A 27,790-nucleotide genomic window follows, 5' to 3' on the forward strand; every position below is an offset into this window, starting at 1 on the left:
TCTGGACCCCGATTTGCAGCAACCACTTGTTTGCACCGGGCAGGCTGGATGGTGGATTCCAGAGCTGGCAGAGGGAAGGAATATTAGAAGGATGGGGGATCTGTTTATAGCTGGGAGTTTTCCCAGCTTGAAGGCGCTGGAGGAAGGGTTTAGATATTTGCAAGTGCGAGAATTCCTGAGAAAGCAGGTGCCGGCCTTTCCGCTGCTGCCGCCATGAGGGATACAGGTTAGAGTAGTTTCCGGTTCCTGGGTGGGGAGGAAAGGTGTCGGGTATCTACCAGGAGCTGTAAGAGGCGGAGTAAACCCCAGTGGAGGAGCTTAAGGGCAAGTGGGAGGGCGAGCTAAGTGGAGAGTTAGGGGCGGCTCTATGGGCAGACGCCCTAAGCAGGGTCAATTCCTCCTCTTTGTGTGCCAGGCTTAGCCTAATACAACTTAAGGTGGTCCACCGGGCACACATGATGGTGGCGAGGATGAGCAAGTTTTTGGGGGTAGATGTGTGAGGTGCGCGGGAACCCCAGCAAACCATGTCCAGATGTTCTGCGCATGCCTGAAGCTCAGAGGGTTTTGGCAGGGGTTTGCGAAGGCAATGTCCACGGTGCTAGGATCTCGGGTGGTGCCGAGTCCAGAGGTAGCGATCTTTGGAGGGTCAGAAGATCCGGGGGTTCAGGGAGTGAAAGAGGCTGACGTCCTGGCCTTTGCCTCCCTGGTAGCCCGGATATGGATCTTGTTAATGTGGAGGGATACGAAGCCCCCCCGAGTGTAGAGACCTGGGTCACTGACATGGCTGGGTTTCTCAGTCTTGAGAAAATAAAGTTTGCCTTAACAGGGTCAATGTTGGGGTTCTCTCGGAGGTGGCAGCCGTTCGTCAACTTTCTCGGGGAAAATTTAAATGTCGGCAGAATCAGCATTCTGAAGGGGGGGCGGCGGGCGGATAGGTGTTGATGGTTGAGGTGCGTGAAGATTGCGTCGGGTGGAGAAATGTTTATTTTACCATCTCAATGTTTTTGTTATAAAATTTTTTGCAAATACCTTAATAAAAATATTTTTAAAGAAGAATTCAGTGCAGAAGGAGGCCATTCGGCCCATCGAGTCTGCACCGGCTCTTGGAAAGAGCGCCATACTTAAGCCCACATCTTCACCCTATCCCCGTAACCCCGCCCAACCTTTTTGGACACTAAGAGCAATTTAGCACGGCCAATCCACCTAACCTGCATATCTTTGGATCATGGGTGGCAAGCGGCGCACCCAAGGAAACCCACGCAACACGGGGAGAACATGCAGACTCTAAACAGTCACCCGATGCCCGAATTGAACCAGGGTCCCTGGAGCTGTGAGGCAGCAGTGCTAACCACCGTGCCACCATGCTGTGTTTGGACCCTTGCTCTTCCTGACCTTGGTGTACTATATCTCCCTGCACCTGCGCCATTGTCCTTTAACTGCACTCCCCTTAATTATCTGCCCCAGATTACTTGGGCCAACTCTTTCCTCAGGCCTGTATAATTACCTCTCTCCAATGCTAAAACTTTAGAATGCTACCCAGTCTTCTCTCGCTCAATCTGAATTTGAAATTCGAGCATGCTGTGATCACTCCTTCCAAGAGATTACTTAAGGACAAGACTATTTATCAATCTTTCTTCGTTACATAATACTAAATCTAAAATTGCCTGCTTGAAAGAGATCTACCATGCGGATTTAGTGAGGAGCATGCGGATTTAGTGAGGAGCATGCGACACTAAAACTCAGTAAAAATTTGAGTTAAAATTTCTCGGGTGCAAATAAGAATCGTTTATTGCCTCTATTTGATTACAATAGAGAGTAACAATCTTATTCTCCAGTAAGTCCGGCTCTCAAAGAGGACTTAAAGAGAAGCAACTTGTACACAATTTAATTTTTTAAATAATACAGAAATGGTTTCTTGCTTATGGCAAAACAGCTTGCATTTACTTCAAGAGTTAGAGTGGCAAAGTGAAAGTATGAAAAATAGGACAGCGAATAGTTTAGATCAAAGTACAGGATGATTCCGGAATAAATATGGCTGTACGGACCCTCTCGGTACTAAATCATATCAGTCTTTAGCCATCTATCTACACCTCCAAGCCAACCCAACCGCCTGGGCCAGAATCAAACGAGCCCGACCTGACGATCAGCCGTCAATCCCCAATGTGCAACACCAGCCCCAAATGCTTCATGTTTGAACACCCACGCATGCCATGGAATGCGACCCCGCACCACCACCAAATCCAGTCCAAACTGAACCTCCGCTGACCCCGCCACTATCCACACGTGGACAACAGCGCCCCAACGCTGCCACGGTGTTGCCACGTCCCCGATCCGATAAATGGCATAGCACAAGTACAGTGCCAAACCGTGACCGAAACCATACTTGCCAGAACAATGGCCCTCTCATCCCCCGCCCAGCAAAAGTGCTGCTCCAATCTCCACCGCCCACACGCGTGTCAGGCCCCCTGCGCCTCTGCTGAACCATGCGCCCCAATCACAACACGAGGCTATGAGTGCTGAAATCCTCAATCCAAAATGGACACTCAAAACTGGGGCCCAATATTCACGCCAAACAGCTATCCTCCACCCACCAGGTGCAGCAGAAAATAGCTGGCCTCTACACTGCTCCCTGCTTGGCTCCATAACATATTGTTCTAAGAAACAATCCCTCATACACACTATGAAATACCCCTCGAGGATACCCTTACCAATTTGATTAGACCAGTCAATATGCATATTAAAATCACCCATGATTACCATTGTGCCATTCTCACAAACCCTCATTATTTCTTGGTTTATACTATGCCCCACTTTGGAAATATTTGCTCTATAGGGACTATTTCAAGATTGACATCATCTGATCAATAATTCTTGATTCACCTGCTCCTCTCGTTTACTTATTCAACCTTGATGGCTCCCTGCACTAGGAAAATAGCTTGAAGCCCTTAACGCTGAACTGTCAATTATTTATCGTTGTGAACAGTGGGGAACTTTTCTTTCAACCACTGTAACATGAAGAAAGAGACGGGTGAGATGAGGACTCGCAACATGAAAAAAGTTTCTTGGAAGAGAGGGAAACATCAACTTGAAAAACTGTTTACCAAAGACTTTTTAGTCATATGGTTAGGGAAGCAGCTGCAGTTCAAAGAGGAGGTTAACTATCCATTCAAAATGGTTGCAGAGTGGCATAGTGGTTAGCACTATTGCCTCACGCCGCCGAGGACGTGGGTTTGATCCCGGCCCCCGGTCCGTGTGGAGTTTGCACATTCTCCCCATGTCTGCGTGGGTCTCACCCCTACAACGCAAGGATGTGTAGATGTGTAGGGTAGGTGAATTGGCCATGCTAAGTTGCTCCGTAATTAAAATAAATAAATAAATAAATATTTTTCATAAACAATCCATTCAATGGCTTTTGCAGGAATAGACCTCTCAGGGCAAAGGATCAGTATATTAGCAAAGTCTGACTTGGATGGACATAGTCACAATTTGAGCTCTACCTCATATTCCACTTGTGGAGTATGTAGCCATATCTTCCCTGGTCCAACCTCAAGCATTTGAAATTTGCCCACATTTTTGCGTGGAAATTGAAATCTGGGATACACCTCTAGGGCTAGTTACCAGGTTTCAGCTGGTGATGTTTGCAGTCAACATTGAGGTCCACCATCGAGTAGTAGGGCTGTTGAGAGTTTGTAGGCCGTAGAGTGTATTCCAGTTGGGGTTACCGACGAACTCATGGGTTAATTGGACATCCTGCGTCAATGGAAATGCTCTGTTATTTGTCAGTTTGGTGTTTTCCCTACTGACATCAGGAGGTTTACCAAAGGTGAAGCAGTCATTCTTCAAGTTATATTTTTCACTTCTAGCTGTGGTGGATAATTTAAGATTGGAAGTTAGGGGTAGGGGTGGCACCTAGGCTGTGGACATTAAAACAGTGGGTAAGTAGATATAAAAATGCAACTTTCTTTTGTATGCTTTACTCTGTTTCTCATCATTTATTGTTTCCGATCAGAGCCAATGGTTAGCATTGTTTTCCAATAGACAACTTAAAAGCATTTTGTTCTGTGCAACAAAAATATGTTTTTCTCCACAATCTAGTTGTTATGCTCTGTCATAATTGAAACATGATTTTTCAATTGTTTGTTTTACAAAATATAACTTGTCTGATGTGGCCATTTTCCCTTCAAAGTACAATTTGTCTATTTGTTTCTCTCGACCATAAATTGGTTGCTCCAATAGCTACAGCTAACTGCCAAAATTATCATTCTTAATCTGCAATTAACAGAATATAATAGTAGGTTGAGAAGTTTGTTTAGTTTATGGATTAGGAAAAATGCTAGAGGTGTACAAATCATGGGACAGACAGCAGCCACTCGAGGACTGGTTTACCTCCTGGGCTGTTGGCACATATGCATGGCCTGTGCCTGCACCCTGACTCCTAGAGTTAGAGTGACTTAAATATTTTGGGTGGGCTTCTGGTTGGGCTTACAGCTGTACAACGAACGACCCAACATGACGGATGAAAGGTCAGCATGGTGGCACAGTGGTTAGCATTGCTGCCTCACAGCGCCGAGGTCCCAGGTTCGATCCCGGCTCTGGATCATTGTCCGTATAGAGCTTGCACATTCTCCCCGTGTTTGTGTGGGTTTCATCCCCACAACCCAAAGATGTGCAGGGTAGGTGGATTGGCCACGCTAAATTGCCCCGTAATTGGTAAAAATGAATTGGGTACTCTAAATTTAAAAAAAAACATGACAGATGAAAATCTGTCTTGCAGTCCTTGAGAGATTGCAACAAGATGATGTGTCCAGCCGCGACTGGAACAGCTGACTTTTTTGTAAAACAACTTGGAGCATGGGAAGTGCTACCAATAACATGATATTGATTAATTTCTCTTGGAAAATATAACGGGCTGGATTCTCCCAAAATGGGGCTATGTCCCCACGCCAGCGTAAAAATGCTGGCGTTGCACTCCGGAGTTTCCTCAACAAAAAGATCAGTCGATTTACTTACCTTCAGGGGGCTAGTAGGGACACGGAGTGATTCACGCAACTTTAGCTGCAGGTACGGGCCCCCGCAATTCCGGTTTAGAGTCCGCGCATGCGCACGATGGTGGCCTGCAGCGGCCGCACCGAGCACCATGGCGGACTCGGACGCGGAGGGAGCTCCGAAATGTAGGCTTCCCTCCTGATAGGCCACGGGCCTTTGCATCGGACCGGTCGGATTTGTGCCCCGGCCGCCCATAAAGCCCCCCCCCCCCCCGTGCCCGATCCCCCCTCCCCCCCCCACCAGTGCGGCTCGAACTGAGTCCGCAGCTGCCACGTGCGGCAGTTCCCAAACGGCAATAAGTGGTTAGAACCACGCCATCGGGAACACGGCTGGCTGGGAGCGGAGTATCGCTGGGCGCGCCTCTGGCAATGGTCCCCCAGCCGCGCCTCTGGCAAAGGCCACCCCCCCAGCCGCGCAAAGTAAATCGCCGATTCTCAGGTCCCCGAGAATCGCCGGAGCAGCGCTGGGCCCGATTTCGGCGGCAGAAGTTGATTCTCCAGCCCCGCCCCACGATTTCGGCGTGGGGCTGCGGAGAATCCAGCCCCACATTTAAAGCCTCCTTTCACAAAGCAACAATGAAAGCCAGAAATACACGACAACCAGCACTGCCATGAAACAAACGATGGGAAATAACTCTCAATGACATAATATTTACTGCAATTGATGACAATTTCATTGGATCGCTACCGGCACTTACAATAATGTTGGTGAGCTTGCTGGACAGTTTGTTGATTCATTGGAACTATGCTGAGCCTTCAGTGTAATGTCCGAGCACAATCTCCTCTTAATACAGAGATTATATAGAAGCGAATATAGTAAACAATAAGTCAAGAAATACAGCGAACAGTTGTGCTTGATCCCTTGATCACTGTAAGTACTTGATCTAAGTGAAAAATCCAGGAAAAGGTCATTCTTCTGGAAAAATAAATCTCTTGAATCTGCAAGAGAGATGTACTGCTGGTACCCACGGGCATAACAAAGCATAGCAAGAGGAATAGATATTTGTCAGAAAATGTATTCTCTCCGTCGACCATGTGCATCTGCCATGTCAATGGATCCTTTAAACTTATTTTAACTCCCGAGGTATAAAAAGGCAAAGTTTCTCGATAATTGGTTAAATTGAGAAGTTTTACCCAAAACTACATTCTATATTGCTGACCAATTTTCTTGACTTAATATGCCCATTCCACCAATACCAAGCTCAGAAACCATCACACACCATCACACACCATAAAGCACTTGATCGTTTTTACAACAATTGTATTTACCCTTGTGAGTCTTGATCCCTTAAATGGGCTAGCTACTATACTATGCTCAACTTGATCAAACTTGTCAGATCGCACTTGGGAGCACTGCATAAAGTTCTAATCGCTATATTGTAAGAAGCTCATGGTGGCAATGGAAAGGGTTCAAAATGATTTACAAGCATAAAACCACAAATGCAAGATCATGTCTATCAGGATGGATGAACAAGCTGGCTCTCCTTTCTCTTGAAAAGAGGACATTGAGGAGTGACCTAATAAAAGTCTTTAAAATTATAATAATAATCGCTTATTGTCACACATAGGCTTCAATGACGTTACTGTGAAAAGCCCCTACTTTCTGAAAGAGGAGATACAGGAATAATGTTTCTACTTGTTGAGGAAAACAATACTGCAGGATGTCAATATAAGATAGTCACCAAGAGGGAATTCAGAAGAAACGTCTTCACGCAGAGAGTTCGGAGAATGTGGAACTCCCTATTACAGGGATAATGTACGGTGAATACTTTACATGCATTTAAGAGGAAATTAGATAAACATACGAGGAGAAGGGCATAAAGGGTAATGATGATATAGTTTAATGAGGGAGGATGAACTGAAGCTTGAGGGGAGCATAGATACCAGCATGGACTGGTTGGGTTGATGGCCTGTTTCAATGTTGTCGGCCTTAAAAAATTCTATGGTGTCATGGAAGTCTTTGTTTCTCGATTTTTCCATGAAAATGCGGACAGAATTGCATACGATAATGTGACACCATTGTGATCTCTGCAACAGGTGAGGCCTCCTTGTGGCGAATACATATCCGAAACACAAAGTTGCGTCATCTGCATTCTTGTTTAAAACTGAAGTTGAAAAGGACTAAACAGCAGCCCACAGACTAAGAATGCTTGTGGTATGGCTAAGAAGAATGCTCTTCATCCTTAAAACGAGCAAGATTTAGTGGCTGATGCCAAGAGGGGAAGAACCGAAGACGGCCACATTAGGGACATTAACAGGGGAAGTCATGCGATGGCAGCCAAAAACACGCTCTTAAAATAGGCAGTCATCCCTGTGATTTTACAGTTGGAACTTTTTCTTAACCCTGTGTACATGGAAGATAATAAATTAAAAGATCTTAATTTTACAAAGGATGTTTTAAAACTGAAGTTATATTACAGCTATCACCAACAGCTATTGGAACTCAATTTAGCCATATTTTCTTCCATGTTTACTTAAACATTATAATTAAAGGATACACAATTTGGTAAAAGCCACGACACAACTATGGTTAAAGTTGAGTCACACAAAGGCTTAGAAATGTTCAAAGGCATCGATATGCTAACATTGAACCAGAAAATGGTTACAGCACAGAACGTGGCTTTTCATCCCACCATGTCCATGTCCGTTCTCAGCTTGTCCCTCTTCCCCTGAAGTCCTGTGTAGGTTTTGTTTCTCTTTAGATAATTATCCAAATCCATTTTGAAAGACACAATTAAATATTTGCCTCCACCACACTCTCAGGGAGCACTTTTAAGATTCTAATAAATCGCGGTGTAAAAATAATTTTTCCTCGTTTGATCGTTGTCGCAGTCTGCTCCAAACCACGTGGTGGGTGTGATGCTTCTGATCTGCCCCTGTCCTTCTCTCTAAGTGTCGCCTGTGGAAAGAGAAAGAGCATGTGTGCCCGGTCCTTATATATGGGATTGCCCCCTTGTGGTAGTGTCACCTCTGGGCGTCTTGACTGCCCATGGGTCGTGTCCTATATGGTCAACTGGCTTTCTTGTTTTGTTATTGAAGTGTCGACGTTGATGTTGTCATTTCCTTGTGAACGCCGTCAGTGTCCTTGTGCTTAAGGAACCAAGAAGTCATCAGGAGGTGTGCAAATGGTCAAATCACGTCGTTGTCTGATTTAGAATCTTTTTTTTTCTATGCTTGCGGTAGCAATTCTTGATGTCATCTTCCCTGTCTGACCTGGACTTGTGTCTGTGTTTGCGGTATTGATGCTGTATGTCAGCTGCCTTGAAAGCTGGTCTGCTTGTTCGTCGTGTAGCAAACGTGAATTTGTAAGATGCGTTATCATGCCATGGTATGTCTGCACACTTGCCATTGTCTTGAGCTGTGCTGTCACAGTGTCCAGCATTTCCAGAGTTGTACCATGTCATATCAGTCGTTGTTCCAGTGTTGGTTTTGTCGTGCTTATTGTTGATGTTGGTGCCTTTGGTACGCTTCTTACTGTTGTCTTTGTTGTTGTTTTTGGCGGTTTTGTTGTGTTTGTTGCGCTCAATGACCACACCGAGTGGACAATTCGAGCCCTTCACAAAGTTACTTGTGTTAGTGTCCTTTGTGACATCTGCTGTTTCATTGAGCGTGCCATCTCGGATTCCTTGGCGCTCTCCAGCTGGAGTCATGTCCGGTTCACTTGAATCATCTTTGGCTTGTCGATGCTCCCCGTCTGGAGTCCTTTCTGATTCATCTGAATCAGCTTTGGCTTCTTGACACGCCCCGTCTGGAGTCATTTCAGGTTCACTTGAATCATCTGAGGTGTCTTGATGCTCCCCGTCCGGAGACAAAACGTTCAGGAATGCATTTTCTTGTGGAGAGGCTCGAGTGGATGAGGTTTGAATTAACGTGGTGTCACTGGAGTCACTAGTAACCTCACTTTGATTGTCAAGTGCCTCTGTACATACTAGCTGAGGTCTGTCAGTCTCGCTGAGATGCCGCATATCTTGTATGAGAATTGTGAAGCCTTTGTCACTTGTCGCACATACAGTGGGTAGACATTCACCGTCTTTCCTGTCGGTTCGATGAGCTGGGTAGACTGTCAGAGTCTTCTTCTGGTGGCTCAAATAATCTGGTTAGACCGTCATAGTCTTTTTGCTGTTCACGTGAACGTGGTATACTGTCATAGTCGTCTTGCTGTGCACTTGAGCGTGGCAGACTTGCATCGTCTGCAGCTGGTTGCTCAGATAAGGTTGCTAGACCTTCATGGTCTTGTTCATGCAAGGACTGCGCTCTAGAGTCTTGCATTGCTTCCATCGTGGAGTCTGTCAATGAGCTCGCTGTGGAGGCTTGTATCGCTCTGTCTGTGGAGTCTGGCTTCATTCCCTGTGTGGAGTCATGCAGTGGTCTCGCTGTGGAGTCGATCTGTGCGCTCTCCACGGAGTCGTGCAGTGGTCTCGCTGTGGAGTCTGTCAATGCTTTCTGTGTGGAGACGGGGACTCTTCGTGGTGAGTGGACCACTCTCGTGGTATCAGACCGCTCTGTGGGCGTGTACCTCTCTCTGTCTCTTGGCATCAGGCCGCTCTCTGTCACTTGGCGTCAGGCCGCAGCAGAATCCTGTACTCATGGGTCGGGATGTCGTCTATGCTGGGCTGAGGATCCTCAAATCCAAAGACCTCATCCATGACAGTGTTGGATGCTTCACTGTACAACACAATCTCACTGTGGTTCCGATTTGGTACTGAGGTCGTCACGTCCAATGATGAAATCATCTTCCGCGTCGTAGTCTTCAAGAACCATATCATCACTTTTTGTGTCAGAGCTGTCATTGTGCTCACTATGTCCAAGGAAGAAATCAACGTCTGAGTCGTAGTCTTCTAGGACTAAATCATCTCTTAAGGTGATGCTAACTGCTTGTTGCAGTGTTCTGCAGAGGTTACTTTCAGCTACTGGTCGAAGTTCAGTCACTGTGCTGTCGTTCCCGGTGAAAGAATTGTGTTTTCTGGCTTTAAATTTTTTTTCACTATTTTGGGACATTTCCCCTTTAAGTGGGCGTGGTCCGGGGCCTCTGACATCATGGCGCTTGTGACGTAGAGCGTAGGAATGGATTGCGCATGCACAATCCGCTTTTCCTTTACTGTGCGCTTTTACGCAACAGCGAATGTGCAGTTTCTCGTGCATGCGCAAACGGACCTTCCTTTACTTGTGCGCTTTGCGCAACTGCGCATGCACGGCTTCTTGCGCATGCGCAAAACACTGTTTTGCCAGTTCGCGTCTTCTCGGGAACTGCGCATGTAATGCTCTTTCGCAAGGTGGCTGCCAATCAAAACTGCCGTTTGCCTCTCCTGCAAGCCTACCTTTGCCTCGTGGTGAGTATAAGCTCCAGTATTACCGATTTCTTTTGTGTTTACCTCACAGTAGTTTTCAAACTTGTCCAGGACTGTCTGGAAGTCTCTCCTGTCCTGCCCTTTGGAGTACTTGAAGGAGTTGAAGATTTCTGTTGCACTTTCACCCGCAATGGTGAGTAGAAGATCTATCTTCTCAGCATCAGCCACGCCATCTAGGTTGGATGCTACCATGTAGATCTCAAATCTCTGCTTGAATGCACGCCAGTTGGCACTGAGATTGCCGTGGTACCTGAGCTGCTGAGGGACGGGAATCTCGATCATCTTGCCTGGGTGCTGCTGCTGGTAGTCACGGATATGTTGAGTTGAACTATATAGATTCAACAGGCGCTCACTGGTACCATGTTGTATTATGCTTCTTCATGTAGCATAAGCTGCTTCCTTGATGTATGCTCTGACAAAGGAAGGTTCAGACTTGGACTTAGGTTTAACACATTTATTGAACAGTTAACAATTCTCCTACTTGAGTTTGACTCTTCTGCTAATCTTGCTATAGTAACTCAGTCTAACTAACCAGTCTGTCTAAACCACATGGTGGGTGTGATGCTTCTGATCTGCCCCTGTCCTTCTCTCTAAGTGTCGCCTGTGGAAAGAGAAAGAGCATGTGTGCCCGGTCCTTATATATGGGATTGCCCCTTGTGGTAGTGTTAGCTCTGGGTGTCTTGACTGCCCATTGGTCGTGTCCTATTCTATGTGTTCATTGGCTGTATGTCTGCATGTCATGATGCCTCCGGTGCTCCCTCTAGTGTTTACTTTGTCGTAGTGTATTTACATTAACCCCTTGTATATTAACAGTGATGCATATCACCACAGTTTCTGGCATTCATTGGTTATCCACATTTCCACTAATGCGGAAATTTCTTGCTAGGTGCTTCATCCAGACCCCTTTACGGTTTTGAATACACTATCAAAACTACTCTCAGCTTTCTCTTCACTAAGGATTTTCTCCAATCTTTCTACGTAACTGAACTTCCTTATCCCTGCACCCATTCTCATAAATCTTTTCTGCACAGTCTCCAGCGTCTTCACATTCTTCCCAAAATGTTCTGCCCAGAATTGGATACAACACCCGGTTAAGGCTGAACAGTGTTTTATAAAAGTTCACCACAACTTCCTTGTTTTCTGTGCTTCTATGGTCCGATTTTTTGTAAAAGAGACAGGGTATCAGTAGTTGTGAATTTTCCTGACCCCCATAATGCCATCTCCACCCTGCAAAAGCTCGCTTGCACTCTTTTCATGTCAGGTTGGAAGACATGGTCTGGAAAAGTCCCACTGCCTCTGGAAGGAGGTGTGAAGCGGCAATGAAGGCAGGCAGATGGCAAGGCCAGCAGGTTAGAAGGCCTATCTCTGTTTACTGGGGCATCAGCATGGTTGTATTCATTATTGTTAGGCCATCTGTATCAACAGATGTAGTTGGACATCTGTTTTGACTCCATGTAGCCTCATTATGAATGCTTGGTTAAGCTACAAGAATGGCTAATGGACTCGGTTCAGCAGAGGTCTGCTTAGACAGCTTATAGGGGAGTGCTAGCTTTGTGTGATTGGCAGCTTTATTACCTGGCGTTAACTCGATCTTACTTTGAAGAATATTTTCTCTGTGTTTACCTGGACAAGGTAAAGAGGTGTGAAGTAAATTTAAGATTTTGTCAATGAGACTTTCACTGTCTATCTTTGACTAAAGCCTTATGTGAAGGTAAGAAGGGCAATGCTATTCGAAGAGAATGCTGAATACTTATTTTTCTTTGGTTCCTGACTTGACACTAGGGATCCCCATTGTTCAGGATCCCTCTGAGGTACCTCAAACCATGTCTCCTAACAAAATGGGCTAAACTGAATGAAAGCAGTGTTAGCTCTCTGTATTAAATTTCATGATGTGTCTGCTCTTGCTGTCCACTTTAAATCTATTACTACTCTTCTCACAGTTCACAATACTTCTAAATTCTGTGTCATCCGCCCATCTAAATTATCAGAAATGTTTCAGTCAAAACCATAGGCAGGGAAAAGGTTAGAATGTGTTAATAGACACACCAAATTAGATGCTTATTTGTTTTCATATATCAGCAGGTCATTCAGGCACATCTGGGCAGCATATTTTGAGAACAGGGGTTGCCCATTCTGGATGGAAATTAGGAGAAATTGGTTCTCTCAAGCAGGTCATAAATGTGTGGATATATATATATATATATACATACATACATATTCATAAAAAGTTTAATTTTGCGACAAATGCTTGGTTCATTTAGACTAGAATGTGACATCTGGGAGGAGCTCTTGTGGAGCAGTGGGTTCCTGCCTCTGTACGAAAAACTCTGGGTTCCAGTCCCACTACAGGACTGGAGCCAAGAGGTTGCTTTCATTATACAGTCAAATAGCTTGAGTATCAACTTGTAAATCCTTCCAAAATACATCAGTGGCAAGTGGCAAGAACAACACAGATTCCTGGTCAGCCATACAATGGAAAGAAATTACTACCATCTACTATCACTATCCACACCTCCAAGCTACAACATGCATCTTAAAGTCTATATTGCCATAGTAACCTGGAGGAATGGCTGATGTAGATCAAAAGCATTGGGCAAGCGCCGTTCAGTGCTGGTCCCACAAACGGGGACGACAGAACGGCTCTTGGAAGAAGGGGGCGGAATCTCCCAGGTGGGTGCCTTCTGGGAAAGGTGACATCCAGGCACTGTTGGTGCCACTTGAGCACTGTTACACTGCCAGCCTGGTACCCCGACACTGCAAGGCTGGCACCCTGGCAGTCACCTGGGTGGCAGCCTGAACCTGGAAGGTGCCCGGGTGGCACTGCCAGCTGGCTGTGGCACTGCCACGATGCCAGGCTAGCAGTGCCAAGGTGCCAGGCTGTCAAGTTTCCCACGCTGGAGAATGGGCCTAGGCGTGCTCTGCCCATGTGAGGTAGGGTGTGGGAAGGGCCCCCCCCAAGGACGCCCTTGGTGAGTTGGGGCTCAGAGAGGGTTGGGGGGATTGTCATTTTTAAATGGCTCCCCAATCTCTTCCTGTATTGAGGAGTTCCGGTGGTCGGAGCTCCTCAGTGCAAGTAACTCGATTAAGTGTGGCCTCATCGAGGCATTCCCCGCCGAGGTCCGAATTGCAACAAAGTCCCGATAGATAGCGTGGTGTTTCTCTGCACTGCGAGCGCTGGGAAAAACCTGGCTAAACGTGCCCGTCATGGGACCTTGTTGCAAGTTGGTTCGATCGCACCCATGATTGCAAAGTGATCACACAGGTGGCACCTGAATATTCAGGGTTTTGACATTTTGGAAGAGAGGAAAAGGAGGTGGTTGACTCTGTTAATAAGGCATGAGATTAGTACAGCAGTAGGAAATGATATTGGATCAGAGGATCAAAATGTAGAATCAGTTTGGGTGGAGATAAGAAATAGGAAAGGAAGTAAATCACTGGTGAGAGTGGTTTACAAATAAATAAATAATGGGGGCTTGAACAAAAGGTATTGTATGAATCCTGGGAGATTTTAGTCTTCATTTAGATTGGACAAATCAAAATAGCTAAAGTAGCCTGGAGGATGACTTCATAGAGTTTAGTTGGGTCAGCTTTGTTTACAATAGTACTTTCTGTAACCAACCAGGGAACAGGCTACTTTTGACTTTTTAATCTGTATTAATTATCTCAAAGTATCTTCAAGCTAAGAGTTATCATATCATTATAGAATTTCATTGTCAATTTGAGGATGAGAAGTTTGGGTCTGAAGGTAGTGTCTTAAACTTACATAAACACAGATACGGAATTAGAGTTGCTAAACTGGAATGGGAAAATAGGCTTAAACTAAGATAAAAGAGAAGCAGGGACAGACATTGAAAGGTATTTTGTAACTCTCAATAATGATATATTCCATTGAGAAAGAAAGACACTGGGCAGCACCCTGGCGCAGTGGGTTAGCACTGCTGCCTCACGGCGCAGAGGTCCCAGGTTCAATCCGGCTCTGGGTCACTGTCCGTGTGCAGTTTGCACATTCTCCCCACGTTTCCGTGTGTTTCACCCCCACAACCCAAAAATGTGCAGGCTAGGCGGATTGGCCATGCTAAATTAATAATATTCTTTATTGTCACAAGTAGGCATACATTAACACTGCAATTAAGTAACTGTGAAAAGACCCTACTCACCACATTCCGCCGCCTGTTCGGGTACAGAGTGAAAATTCAGAATGTCCAATTCACCCAACAGCACGTCTTTCAGGACTTGTGGGAGGAAACCGGAGCACCCGGAGGAAGCCCACGCAGACACAGGGAGAACGTGCGGACTCCGCACAGACAGTGACCCAAGCCGGGAATCGAACCTGGAGCTGTGAAGCAACAGTGCTACCCACGGTGCTGCCCCTAATTGCTGTTCCTTCACTGTTGCTGGGTCAAAATCCTGGAATTCTCTCTCTAACGGCACTGTGGGTGCATCCACTCCTCAGGGACTGCAGAGGTTCAAGAAGGCAACTCACCACTACCTTCTGAAGGATAACTCGGGATGGACAATAAATGCTGGCCGAATCAGCAATGCCCACATCCCGTAAATGAATATTTTAAAAAATTAAGTTGATTGTCATAACACTTAAGATTATTATTTTTTATTTAGTGACTACTTCAGAAGAATTTCTTCCACTAAGAGATAACAAATAAATCACTCACCTGGTAAGGAACAATGCTCTCATGTGCAGTCCCCCACCGTTTTGCTTCCTTTCTGCCAGTGAGATAATTTGCAGCAATGTGAGTAAGGCAAGCAACCTGTTTGAAACAATGGAAATGACAATCAACAGTGAAGATAAAAGTTTTTTTCAAAGTTCTATTTTCATTATTGAAAACTGCTTCCTCATCAATGATTACATTTTCTTTCCTTGAAAGCTAAAAGGAAAAAAAATGCTTAAAGTTTATTATGGGATCAATTATTTCATCTGGTTACCATGGGATTAACGACAGGGCTCAAATAATCAGAGGAAATTAAAGAGTGAGGTTAGAAGAAACATCTTTACATGGTTCGAATGTGGACTTCTTTGCCATTGTTGAAGCCAAATGCATAAGCACCATCAAATGGAAAATTAGATAATTCCTTGGAAAATACATTAAAAGAGTGGAATTAAAGTGGGGTGGCTACAATGTGGAGAAAAAGACATTATTGAGCCAAATGCTTGTTTTCTGCAGGAACATGTATAATTTGGAGATTTTTACTGGAGAATTTAGGTAGATGTAATTTTAATCTGAGATTCAGCCAAGTGGAAAACTGTAAACGTACAAGCTTCCACACTTAACATGAACTCAAAAAACAGGAACTGAAAGTGGATTAAATGAAAGTGTTTCTTGCTTATGAATCAATTTATCTCTTCAGTTTCATTTGGGATTAAACTCAACGTTTTATAAATTGGAGGGGGGAGATTGCTCAATCAGAAGCCTTCCCATTAAAGAAATGAATTAAGTTTCAAATTAATAAACAATGTATCTCAACCTATCAAACCAAAATAAACCTATTTCACCCCTTTTAAAGTGCAATTAGTTACTATATTAAACCATAAAATATATACTTGAACTTCAAGAACTTCTCCACTTTCTAGTCAGAGATTTGTGCTCCTATACCTGCGACTGTGGGCTCAGGCAGGGAAGGTAGAAAAGGGTCTTCCGAGGAGATGTGTGCTAATTTCCTCCCACCATCCACATCCCAAATTATCCTGTGTTCACAGGCAATCAGGGGCCCAGGGGCAGAAAATCTACCCAAATCTGTTGCAGAATTCAAACCATTATGGACCTGGAGCTGAAACAATTATTAATAGCATTTTAAATACCCTCTATCTTTAAGACAGAAACACAATTTTATTCCCAATCAATTTTGAAATTCCAATGTACAGCAAAATACCATTGCCAAAGCTTATTTTCAATGTACTTGGTATCTTAATTCAGAGATTAAGGATCCCAAAAATAAAAGGTAATTAACATGAAATGCACTTGAGATATCATTCTCATTAAAACAAATTTAATCCAAGTTAAATTTGACTGTGTAAATCTTCTTTGAATTTCTTTGGTGTGTGACGTAAAGAAATGATCCAGAATTAATTGCATGGAATCAGCAATTTTGGCACATTCAAAAGGTACAAGGGACAATTTTAGCCCTGATCACACAGTGAAGACCTGTTGTTGGGAGAGCAGTTAAAATAATTTGGAAGATTTACTCATCCCATTTCCTTCCCTTAACCTGCTATTTTTAACTGACCTTTCAGCAGGAACACACTTCACTAAAAAGTTAACCTTTTAACTATTATTTTTTTTATTTTGCTTGCGCAGTAAGGGGGAGCAGGAGTGCTACTTATCCAAGAATATTAACTGACACAAGGGATGAGATCAATGAGGTGCTGACACTAACAGCAGACTCTTGTGGAGACAACAGGGGTCTTAGCCGCTATCTGGACAACCTGTAAGGGTGACACTTCAAAGGAAGGCACATTACACCTTGTTCGACTCAGGTACTTGGCATGCCAGCAGTGGGCCTTCCCCAGGATCAAGGATCCTGGGTAGCTGGCAGCTCTGCTGAACAGCAGTCATGATGTGAAGATGCCGGTGTTGGACTGGGGTGAGCACAGTAAGAAGTCTTACAACACCAGGTTAAAGTCCAACAGGTTTGTTTCAAATCACTAGCTTTCGGAGCACTGCTCCTTCCTCAGGTGAATGAAGAGGTAGGTTCCAGAAACATATATATATATAGACAAAGTTAAAGATACAAGACAATGCTTTGAATGCAAGCATTTGCAGCTAATTAAGTCTTTACAGATCCAGAGACAGAACATACAGAACAGCAGCACTAGTGGAGAGGAGGTGGCTGCTGCTGGTACGACATTCACCTGAGGCCTAGGATCTTCACCGGATCCCAGGCCAGAGGCGCACGATGGCCGGAGGGGTGGCACGGGGAAGGGGATCGGCAGCAAGGGAAAGAGTATGGGCTCCCAGTAGACCCCCTATTCCCAATGCTGAATCCCGCAATCAGGCACCGAGCGTCTTCCAATGAAAAACTTCCCTGGGAGTCCGCGGGCAGCCCCGCACAGATTTGCTTGCCGAGTTCCGTGAGCCTGCTGCCGCCCCTGCGCTAATACCAACCGTAACGAGGTGAAGCCAACTTAAGAAAACCAATTGGTGGTGGGATAGGCAGGTTGCCACTGGTTTTTCCACCGCGGACTTAATCGGGGTGGAAGCAGGAAGGTGGCCTAATTAAATGACCCCTCACCAACAAACTCACCACAGAGGGCACAAGATTCTACACCAAATCTTGGAACAAGAGTTCCCAAGTGTTTGCTCCATCATTCAATTTGATTATCCTATCTTAATTTACCCGGCTTAGCTCCATACCCCTAACAAAAATCTAACCATCTTGGAAACTCCAGTTGTTCCAGGATCCACAAGCTTTTGGTGGAGAGAATCTCCTATTTCTACCACCCGTAGTGTTAAAAGGTGCTTCCTGATTCTCCCCAGAAATGTCCTGGATCTTATGTAAAGATTACATTCTCTTCACTTTGATTTTCCAAACAGAGGAAATAGTTTATCTGTATTTACCCACTCTAATCCTTCCAACAATTCAAATACAATATATGAAAGAGTTGCTGAAAACAAATGACATCTGACACATTTTCAAACAATGGCAAATCAGTGCAGGAAATTACATGCATCAGTCGCACATTAATAAAATAGGAGATGAGATTTGTCATATACCGAGGTACAGTGAAAAGTATTGTTCTGTGTACAGTCCAGGCAGATTGTTCTATACATGATAAACATAGGGCATACGATAAATACACAATGTAAATACATAGACATCGGGTGAAGCATACGGAGTGTAGTGCTACACAGTAGAGAAGATGCATAGAGAGATCAGCTCAGTGCATATGAGGGTTACTCAGGAGTCTGGTAACAGCAGGGAAGAAAGCTGCTTTTGAATCTGGTTGAATGCTTTCTATGGTGCATCTGTAAAAACTGGTAAGGGTCAATGTGGACATGCTGACTTTCCCTAGTTTCCTGAGGAATTATAGGTGCTGCTGTGTTTTCTTGATCGTAGCGTCGACGTGGGTGGACCAGGACATTGTTGGTGATGTGCACAATTAGGAATTTAGTCTCCACCTCGGCACCATTGATGCAGACAGGCGAGTGTGCGAGGTTAGATAATAAATTGGTTGGAGGGGAGAACATGCACCAGGTACTACTCAGCAAAGTGGTATCATGGGAGAGGGGCCCTGCAAAACGGAGTGGCACACAGGGTTCAATGTTGGACCCGCTTCTGTTTCTAATTTTGGATTTGGCTACAGGACCTCAGTGAAAACTGGCCAAACCATCTAGCGTAGGTTGAGGCGCAGTTCAGTATCAAGCCAATACAGAATAAAAGCTACAGAATAAAAACAGAAAGTGCTGGAAATACTTAGCAGGTCAGGCATCATGTGTAGAGAAACAGAGCTAATATTTTGAGGTGAATTATGATTCTTCCTCAAAACTCTCAGAACCTACAAATTAAGTTAGTTAACTAAATGAGCGAAAAGATATAGCAATAGGACATCTATTACAGATAATTTCAATGTACATGTAGTCAGAAAAAAAAGGCATTGTTACAAACTTCATATTGTGTTATCAACATAACTGAGGGACTGGCAAAGGCAGGGATTCCCGAACTGGGTGTGGTTGAACCTCAGGGTTCTGTGGGACTCCAGAAGGGGCCCAAGAGGTGCCAGGGCTGGGAGGTTGCCCAACAAGAGTTGGGGCCAGGGAGGGGAGATGGCGAGAAAAATCGGGGCTGGGGAAGACCCAATAGGAATAAGGGCTGGGGGAGGGTCCCCGAGAAGAGCCTGGGCCGGAGGGGGCCAAGAAGGGCCAGTGATGGTGGTGGTGGTGGTGGGAGGAAGAGCAAGAAGAACCAGGGTAGGTGGGGGTTGGAAGAGCCAGGATCAGAGGGGGACTAAGAAGAGGGTCAGTGGGTGACGGTGAGAGTGGGTGAATGTGGATGAGGGCGTGGGTGAGAGGGTGGGTGACAGTGAGAGTGGGTCAGTAGGTAACAGTGAGTGTGGGTGACTGTGGATGAGGGCGTGGGTGAGAGAGTGGGTGACAGTGAGTGTGGATGAGGGCGTGGGTGAGAGAGTGGGTGACAGTGAGAGTGGGTGACAGTGAGAGTGGGTGAGTAGGTAACAGTGAGTGTGGGTGACTGTGGATGAGGGCGTGGGTGAGAGAGTGGGTGACAGTGAGAGTGGGTAATGGTGAGTGTGGGTGAGTGGATGAGGGCGAGGGTGAGAGAGTGGGTGACAGTGAGTGTGGATGAGGGCGTGGGTGAGAGAGTGGGTGACAGTGAGTGTGGGTGAGAGAGTGGGTGAGAGAGTGGGTGAGAGAGTGGGTGAGAGAGTGGGTGAGAGAGTGGGTGAGAGAGTGGTTGACAGTGCAGAAGGAAGCCATTTAAGTCTGCACTGGCCCTTGGAAAGAATACCTTACTTAAGCCCATGCTTCCACCCTATCCCTATAACCCCACCTGACCTTTTGGACACTAAGGGGCAATTTAACATGGCCAATCCACCTAAGCTGCACATTTTTGGACTGTGGGAGGAAACCGACGCACCTGGAGGAAACCCACGCAGACACGGGGAGAACCTGCAGACTACGCACAGACAGTGACCCAAGGCCGGAATTGAACCCGGGTGCCTAGAGCTGTGAGGCAGCTGAACTAAACACTGTGCCACCGTGACTTAGAAACATCTTTGAAGTTCATATTTTTATGCTTGCACCTATTGACAATAATAATCATTTTTTGTGGCTTAAATCCTCAATATAATAAGAATGAATCAAGGGTTCCTTCAGTACTCTGGGAGGTCAAAAGGGTTCCACGGCTGGAAAGGTTTGGGAAACCCTGGACAAAGGTATTAATAGCTTCACTGTTCAAAATATACATTTGCTGTTGAACAACAATCAACTCAGTGAGTAGACTGCTAAATTATGTACCCAAAATAAAGTACAAGTTGGAGAAAGGTATACTATATCGTGCTTTGTACTGATCATAGCTGCAGTAATATAACAAGGTAAAAGGGAGATTCAAACAATAGAAATATGAAAGCAAGAATATGAGGTTGATCTCTCGCATTTGAGTTTTGACTTATGAGTCAAGGCTGGACTAAGTTGGGCTGTTCAGTGTTGGAAGAGTCAATTGAAAGAAAAGGCACAGAGGATATGAGAGTAAATGATTGTAAAGTTGAATCAGAAATAAGACAGGTAAGACAAGATGGCACAAATACAATGTAGAAAGTTCTCATTCACACAAGCTATAGGCATAAGTTTCCATATGGGGTTATGATACAGTGACTATAATAGAAACTTAGCTTCCACATGGGCAGTGGGAACTAAGCATTCCTGGCTGCAATATATTAAGGGGGATAGGGAAAGAAAAAATGTCAGATGGGAGGGAGGGCTGCATTGACAGTATTGATTCTACAGTGGGGCAATATACTAAAAAGTTCAAAGACACTGTTAGCCGGCGCTGAAATCGGGGCGTGCGATCGGGGGTAGAATAGTTCCCAACGCCAAAATCGCGGCAGATGCTGGTTTGATGCCAAATCGCAATGCTCCGTCACCTCAAAAAACAGCGTCAATGCAATGTGTACACTAATCACCATTTGCGGAGCATTAGTGGGCCCACCCGCGATTCTCCGCCGCCAATGGGCTAAGTTGCCGACAGCTCTGAAACATTGTGAACCTAGCATGGTGGCTGCTGAGAGAGGGGGGGGGGGGGGGGGGGGGGGGGGGGGTGTATGGACAGTGTTCAGCACCGCCACATTTCATCGACAGTTCTTCCGCTGGCCATGGGGCTTCTGCCAGGGTCAGGAGGCGTAATGGGGATGGACAGGAGGTGGGCTGTGGGGTCGGGGTGTACGGGTACGCAACACCGTTACCGCAGCCGGCAAGGCAGTCAAGCAGCTGCGCGTGCCACTTTAAACCTGGCGCCCTGGGATGTATAGGTGCACCCACCCCCAGGGCACCCCCCTGTCTCCAGCCGACCCATCAGCTGTATGGGTTCTCCAGCACAACCTGTCCCATCTTTTAGGCCCCGATCAGTGTGTGTGTGTGTGTGTGGAGTGTATGTTTATGCACGGCTGCAGCTTGTCAGCCCTGTGAGTGTCCATCACAGACCCAGCAAATCCTGCACCGTTTTTCATGGGATCTGATAGTGTTCCACACGGCAGGGGTGCTAGTCCCTCACTAGTAGCGAAATGAACGCTGATTCTCCTGCTGTAGACGTCCACGGACTCTCCGTTGGCGTCAACATTAAGTCGCAGAAACGGATATTGTGATATTGCTGGATGTTTATTGTTGAACCCCAAATAATGAGAGGGGCAAATCTCAGAGAAATATAAAGATCATAGATCAGTAATGTCGGGGACTTCAATAACCTAGTAATCTAGACCGAGGGAAATAAAAAGAGTACTGAGAAGTAAAATGAGGAATTCCTCAAATCTTGAGTATTGCTGAAACAGAGACAGGCTGTCAAAGCCTTTCGCTTGCATATCAGGATGTGTAAGAATACCAATTGTAAAGGGTATAACAATTTATACTGCATAAGGGAGTGCTGACTGGTTGGCAAGTAGACTTGATTGGTAGAGGAGATGCCAGCTTTTGTTTAAAGTCAAACCAGGCAGGTTGACTCTGATTGGTTAAGGTGCCCTGGGGAATGAAACAGGGAATGGCTGTCCCCCCCCCCCCCCCCCCCCCCCCCAGTTTGCATTTAGGTGTAAAAGGCAAACTATATGGAAAATAGGACTTAAGAACAGGAGTAGGCTATTTGGTCCTTCACGCCTGCTCCGCCATTCAATATGATCATGATTGATCAGATTGTGGTCCCAGCTTCACCTTCCTGTCTCCCCACAAAATCCCTGGACTCCTGCGTCTTATCAGAAATCTACAAACTTAGCCTCGAATAAATATAAATATAAATGTAATATTCCATTAAATTCTGGGGAATAGAATTCCACAGATTAACAACCCTCAGAGAAACAAACTTCTGCTCATCTGTCTTAAAAGGTAAACTTCTTATTCTGAAACCTTGTCCTCCAACTTTAGCCTCCCCGTCAAGAGAAAACGTCCCGTGAGTATCCATTCTATTAAGTCCCATCAAGTTTGTATATGTTTTAAGGTCATTTTTCTAAACTCCAATGAGTACTCAATCTGTTCAGGCTTTCTTTATAGGATAAGCCTTTCATCCCAGGGTTGAATCAAGGGAACCTTCTCTGAACTGCTGCTAATGTAATTATATGTTTTTTCCAAGAGTAAGACCACAATTGTATGCAGTAATCCAAATGTGGCCTCGCCAAGGTCCCATACAACTGCAGTAAAACTTCCTTACTTTTATATTCCATTTCTCTTGCAATAAATTCCAACATTCTATTTGTCTTCCTCATCATTTGCAGTACCAGAATACTAACTTTGGGTGATTGATGTACTCAGACCCTTCAGCACCACCAGGTTCTGCATCTTTCTCCATTTACATACTATACAGCTTTTCTATTCTTTATGCCAAAGTGAAGAAATTCTTATTAACTCATGTTATACTCCATCTGTCAAATATTTTCACACTCACTTAACCTGTCTATATCTCTTTGCAGACTCTCTCCCTCCTCTTGCTCCTTCTGTCTGCCAAGGAGAGAAGCCTCGTATGAATATATGTAAGTGATTGACAATCTTACATTGGATGTCAGTTGACTTCTTAGCACAATCAGGAGTGTTTCACAAGTGCCAACCAATCGCATAATCACACCTAATGTTAGATACTATGGGCGTAATTTAACCAAACTGACACAGAGTCCCATAGCGAGCATGTTTCATCACGCGTTTGCCAGTGCTTGCACCCGCTGAGAAACACAACGCTATCAAATGTGACTCGGGTTAGATTCGGGGCCTCAGTGGGAAATGGGTGGCCGAGGCTACACTTAGTTCCATTTCCTGACTGAGGTGCGCCGCTCACCGAAACACCTCAGTGCAGGGAGAGATCGGGATGCCATTTTAAAATAGGCTCCCAATCGCTCGAGCCCCGGACGCGACCCCAAACCCCCCCTCTCCCCCAAGTCCGAATTCATTGTAAGGGAGTCCTTGGCACCCCCTCTCACACACACACACTCGCACAGGGCACACCCCCGCCCGATGAACATGGCGCAAAAAATGCCAGTTTGGCATCCTGGCAGTGTCCCTACCAGCTGGTAGTGCCAGGCTGGCACCCAGGTAGCATGCAGGGACTATGCTGACAGTGCCTGGTTGCCGAGTGGCACCAGCAGCGCTAGGCTACCACCCTGCCCAGAGAGCAAGCACCGGGGGCCTCCAATCTCCTTGGAGATGAACCCCCCACCGAGTGTCGCTGCGTCTGGTCCCTGTTTGGGAAACCAGTACTGAACGGCTATCGCCTGAGTTCTCCAAGGTAAAGGAGATAGATCCCAACACCTTTGTTACCTCAGGGAACTGTATATTAAAGTGAGATGAGCGGTCTCATTCTAATATGCAGATTTTCCACAAAGTGAGGCCGCCCACGATGGGCGGCTTCACATTGCGACATCTCGTGAGATCGCGTTAGATCTCATGAGGCGTAGTGAGCCAGATAGATTCTGAATGCGGGGTCTCCTGTCATTTACCGGCCACATTGCACCGTGGCGCGAGGCTTTTCAGGCGCAGCATGTCCGGTAGATCGTCTCCTATGTTTCGCAAGTGTATGTTAGTTGGGTATGATCTTTACTTTTTGCCTGTTGCGAACAACTGAAGGGATAAAGAACAAAGAAAATTACAGCACAGGAAGAGGCCCTTCAAGCCTATGCTGTTCATGCTGCCCGCCTAACCTAAGACGGAGGTTGAGGGGTGACCTGATAGAAGTCTACAAAATGATGAGGGGCATAGACAGAGTGGATAGTCAGAAGCTTTTTCCCAGGATGGAAGAGCCAATTACTTGGGGATATAGGTTTAAGGGGCGATGGGCAAGGTTTAGAGGAGATATGCAAGGGAAGTTTTTTTTACACAGAGGGCAGTGGGGGCCTGGAACTTGCTGCTGGGGGAGGTGGTGGAAGCAGGTATGATGGTGACATTTAAGGGGCGTCTTGCCAAATACATAAATAGGATGGGAATAGAGGGATACGGACCCTGTAAATATTGAAGGTTTTAGGTTAGATGTGCTGCTTGATATGATCCGCTGCCAATCATTGGCCTAAGACTTATATACCTGGCATCACATTGGCACTGAAATTCATGTACCACATTATTTATTAGAGTGGTAGGCAGAATGGCTTAATGGCTTGAAAGCGCCATCCTGTTAGTGGAGAATACCACTGTTGCTGCATAGTGGCAGCCTGAAACAGCTAGCTTCATCTATTGCTCAAGGTTTTGAGATAACTTACCCATCCAGGGTAATCTGAGCGAGACTGGGCACTTTTCATGATCAAAAGTGGTGGTCTTAGGCCCAATAAAGAGGTTGGGCAATATACTGCAAGCAATGATCTGATCAGGGTAGCCATTATCCCACATTATGGCTTTGATGTGCCCCATTTCAGGATCAAGTTTGCATGGTGAGAAAATGGCTCGGGAATAAGTTATAAGGTTGCCGATAAGGCCAATCTTACAGCGTGTGGAGCTGTAAGAATCCCGACGTATATGTTGACCAGCTATGGTAGGCTTGTGGTGGAGAACCCACTCGCAGATTTCTCAACTAACACTTTGGGAAAAGGGAGATAATTTGAGTGCTACATTTCAAAGGTGAATTTGAGCTCAAAAGGGAGCCCACTAAGGCAAGAAAGAAAAATCTTACCTGACTGCGGCTGCAAATTCAAATAGAGCAAACATACAATCTACATATCAGAAATATGCAAAGAATAGGAGGTTAGGTGTCATTCCATGGAACATGTATTTCTTGTGTTTGAGAGAGCTGCACTTGGACGGGATCCCATGGCAACACCATCTATTTGGGGATACAGGGCGTTGTTAAAACTGAACTGACCTGCATGAGTTGCTGAGTTCATAAGTTCAATAAATACAGATTCAGACAATGCTGGCATGTCTAGATGGCCAAGATATAATGACGATGGTACAATGTATTTGGCTTCAGTGGGTGGTACATTGGTTATGTATGGCAGTGGCTCCTTTATGCATGCTAGAAGGTCCATATATTCATATACAGGGTTCTGAATTTTGCAGACAGGAGGAGCATGTCCATGCATTGCGTCCTTTTCAACTAAACAAAAGTTAGGGGGACAGCCAATCACTTGTTCATTCCCCATGGCAATGTCTTGATCAAAGACAACCTGCCTGGTTTGAATTTAAATAAAAGCTTGGCAGTTAATGGTTCCCTGGTGGATTCTTCAGTGCCACATCTCTACCAATCATGGTCCACTTGCAAACCATTCAGCCCCCTCTTCTCATGTAATATAAATTGTTGTTCTCTTGACAATTTGTATTCTTGCGTATCTGTCCTGGTGAGTGCAAGGTTAAAAGCTTCAACAGCATGTCACTTTTTTCAGCAATACTAGCAAACGACTGATTCTTCAAATATCTACAGGAAAACTCCCTTAATCAGTATATAATAAGCCCTGGCTAGGAAGGAAGCAGTACTGGATCTAGTTACAGGGAACAAAGTAGGGAAAGTGGAGTGTGCTTCAGTTGGAAAACATCTGGGTAATAGAAATCAGGTTTACAGCAGTTATGGAAAAGGATAAAGCAAAATCAAATGTGAAAATATCCAACTGGAAGAGAGCCAATTTCAGTGATTTACAAAGAGATCTAGCAAGTCGACTGGGAACAGAGATTAGACAAGAAAATGGTTAATAAACAATAGTGGGCCTTCAAGGGAGAAATAGTTCAGGTAGAAACCATGCATATTCCCGCAAGGAAGAAAGGTGGGGCACCAAATGGAGAGCTCCCTGGTTGATGAAGGAAACAGACATTAAAATAAAGCTGGCTCAAAATACATTAGAAAATCAGGCAAATTGTGGAAACTGCAGGGGGAAACTGGAAGCTAATATAAAAAAGGCAAAGAGTAAGATCATTGGTACTATGAAAGGGAACCCCAAACATTTTATGAGCATATAAAATGTAAAAATATATTTAAAAGAATGGTTTATGTGATTAGGGGCTAATATGTCTTCTATTGGAGACAGGAATCACTGAGATGCTGAATGAATACTTTATACCTGTCTTCCCAAAAAAGAGAGGGTGAAGTTAATGTTGCAGTAGGTGAGACGGGAGTGCAGATATTGGGTTAGGGTACAATCTTGAAGTTTTTGGACAAAACTTGGCAATGCAGTAACTAGTGAACAGGACAGTAGCAGACTTCAGACAGGCGAAATGGGCAGACGGATGGCAGATACATTTTACTATGGTTAAATGTGAAGTGATGCCCTTTGGTGGAAACAACATGAAGGGGTAATATATTTTAAGTAGTACTATTTGGAGGGGGATGGGGGCTACAGGAGCAGGGGGACCTGGTGCATAGTCACAAATCCTTGAAGGAAGGAGGACAAGTTGACAAGGCAGCTAAGAAAACAGGTGAAACAACCATGAACTCATCAAATTTAAGTTTCAATTATTAAATTTACAATATACATTAATGACTTGGATGAGGGAAGTGAATGCACTATTTTTGCAGATGGAACAAAAATAGGTGGGAAGGCAAATGGTGAGGGGGACATGAGTCTACAGAGGGATATGGACAGGTTAAATGAGTGGGTAAAAACTTGGCTGATGAAATTTAATGTTGGAAGTTAGGCACTTTGGTAGGAAGAACAAAGGAGTTGAATAATATTTAAAGGAAGAAAGACTGCGGAAAGCTACAGCACAGAGGTTTCTGGGGATCCTTATGCATAAATCACAAAAAGCCCAGAAGCGAGAGAATCTGTAGAATTCTTTACCACAGAGGGTTGCAGAGGCTGGGTCCTTAAATATGTTCAAGGCCGAGATAGACAGATTTTTAATCAGTCAGGGAATCAAGGGTTACGGACAAGTGGGCAGCATGGTAGCACAGTGGATAGTACTGTTGCTTCACAGCGCCAGGGCCCCAGGTTCAATTCCTGATTTATTCTGACTGCCCAGGGTGGCATTTGAACCCATGACCCAAAACATCAGCTGTTCTTCCTGATTACTCGGCCAGTGTAGTTATCGCTAAATCACTGTCTGCCCTTTTCTGTGACAAGACTCAACAACTTATAGCGCACTGAACGACCCTGCTATGTAGCTGCACTCTGTTGCTACTTTGTGCCCTGGCAGAGAATGACCCCCCTCCCTACCCCCCTGAGGCTGCCCTCAGCATCATTTCCTGCACTGCGATCGGGATGCCATTTTTAAATGGGCACCCTAATCTCTCAACCCGGCGACGTCACCCCAGGACTCCTCCCAATGC

The 27,790-nt window shown here is 45.2% G+C and overlaps 1 protein-coding gene across 7 annotated transcripts in view; it reads right to left on the minus strand.

Moving 5' to 3' along the window:
• Nucleotides 1-27,790, minus strand: part of sugct (succinyl-CoA:glutarate-CoA transferase) — a 747,294-nt gene that overhangs the window by 454,090 nt on the left and 265,414 nt on the right. For all 7 annotated transcript variants that reach the window (XM_038809927.1, XM_038809929.1, XM_038809923.1 and 4 more), the window contains one exon: nt 15,064-15,159. In XM_038809927.1, the coding sequence (XP_038665855.1) occupies nt 15,064-15,159 (96 nt within the window). The remainder of the gene's footprint in view (nt 1-15,063; nt 15,160-27,790) is intronic.

The sequence above is a fragment of the Scyliorhinus canicula genome, chromosome 10, assembly GCF_902713615.1.
Source record: "Scyliorhinus canicula chromosome 10, sScyCan1.1, whole genome shotgun sequence".
NCBI classification, from domain to species: domain Eukaryota; kingdom Metazoa; phylum Chordata; class Chondrichthyes; order Carcharhiniformes; family Scyliorhinidae; genus Scyliorhinus; species Scyliorhinus canicula.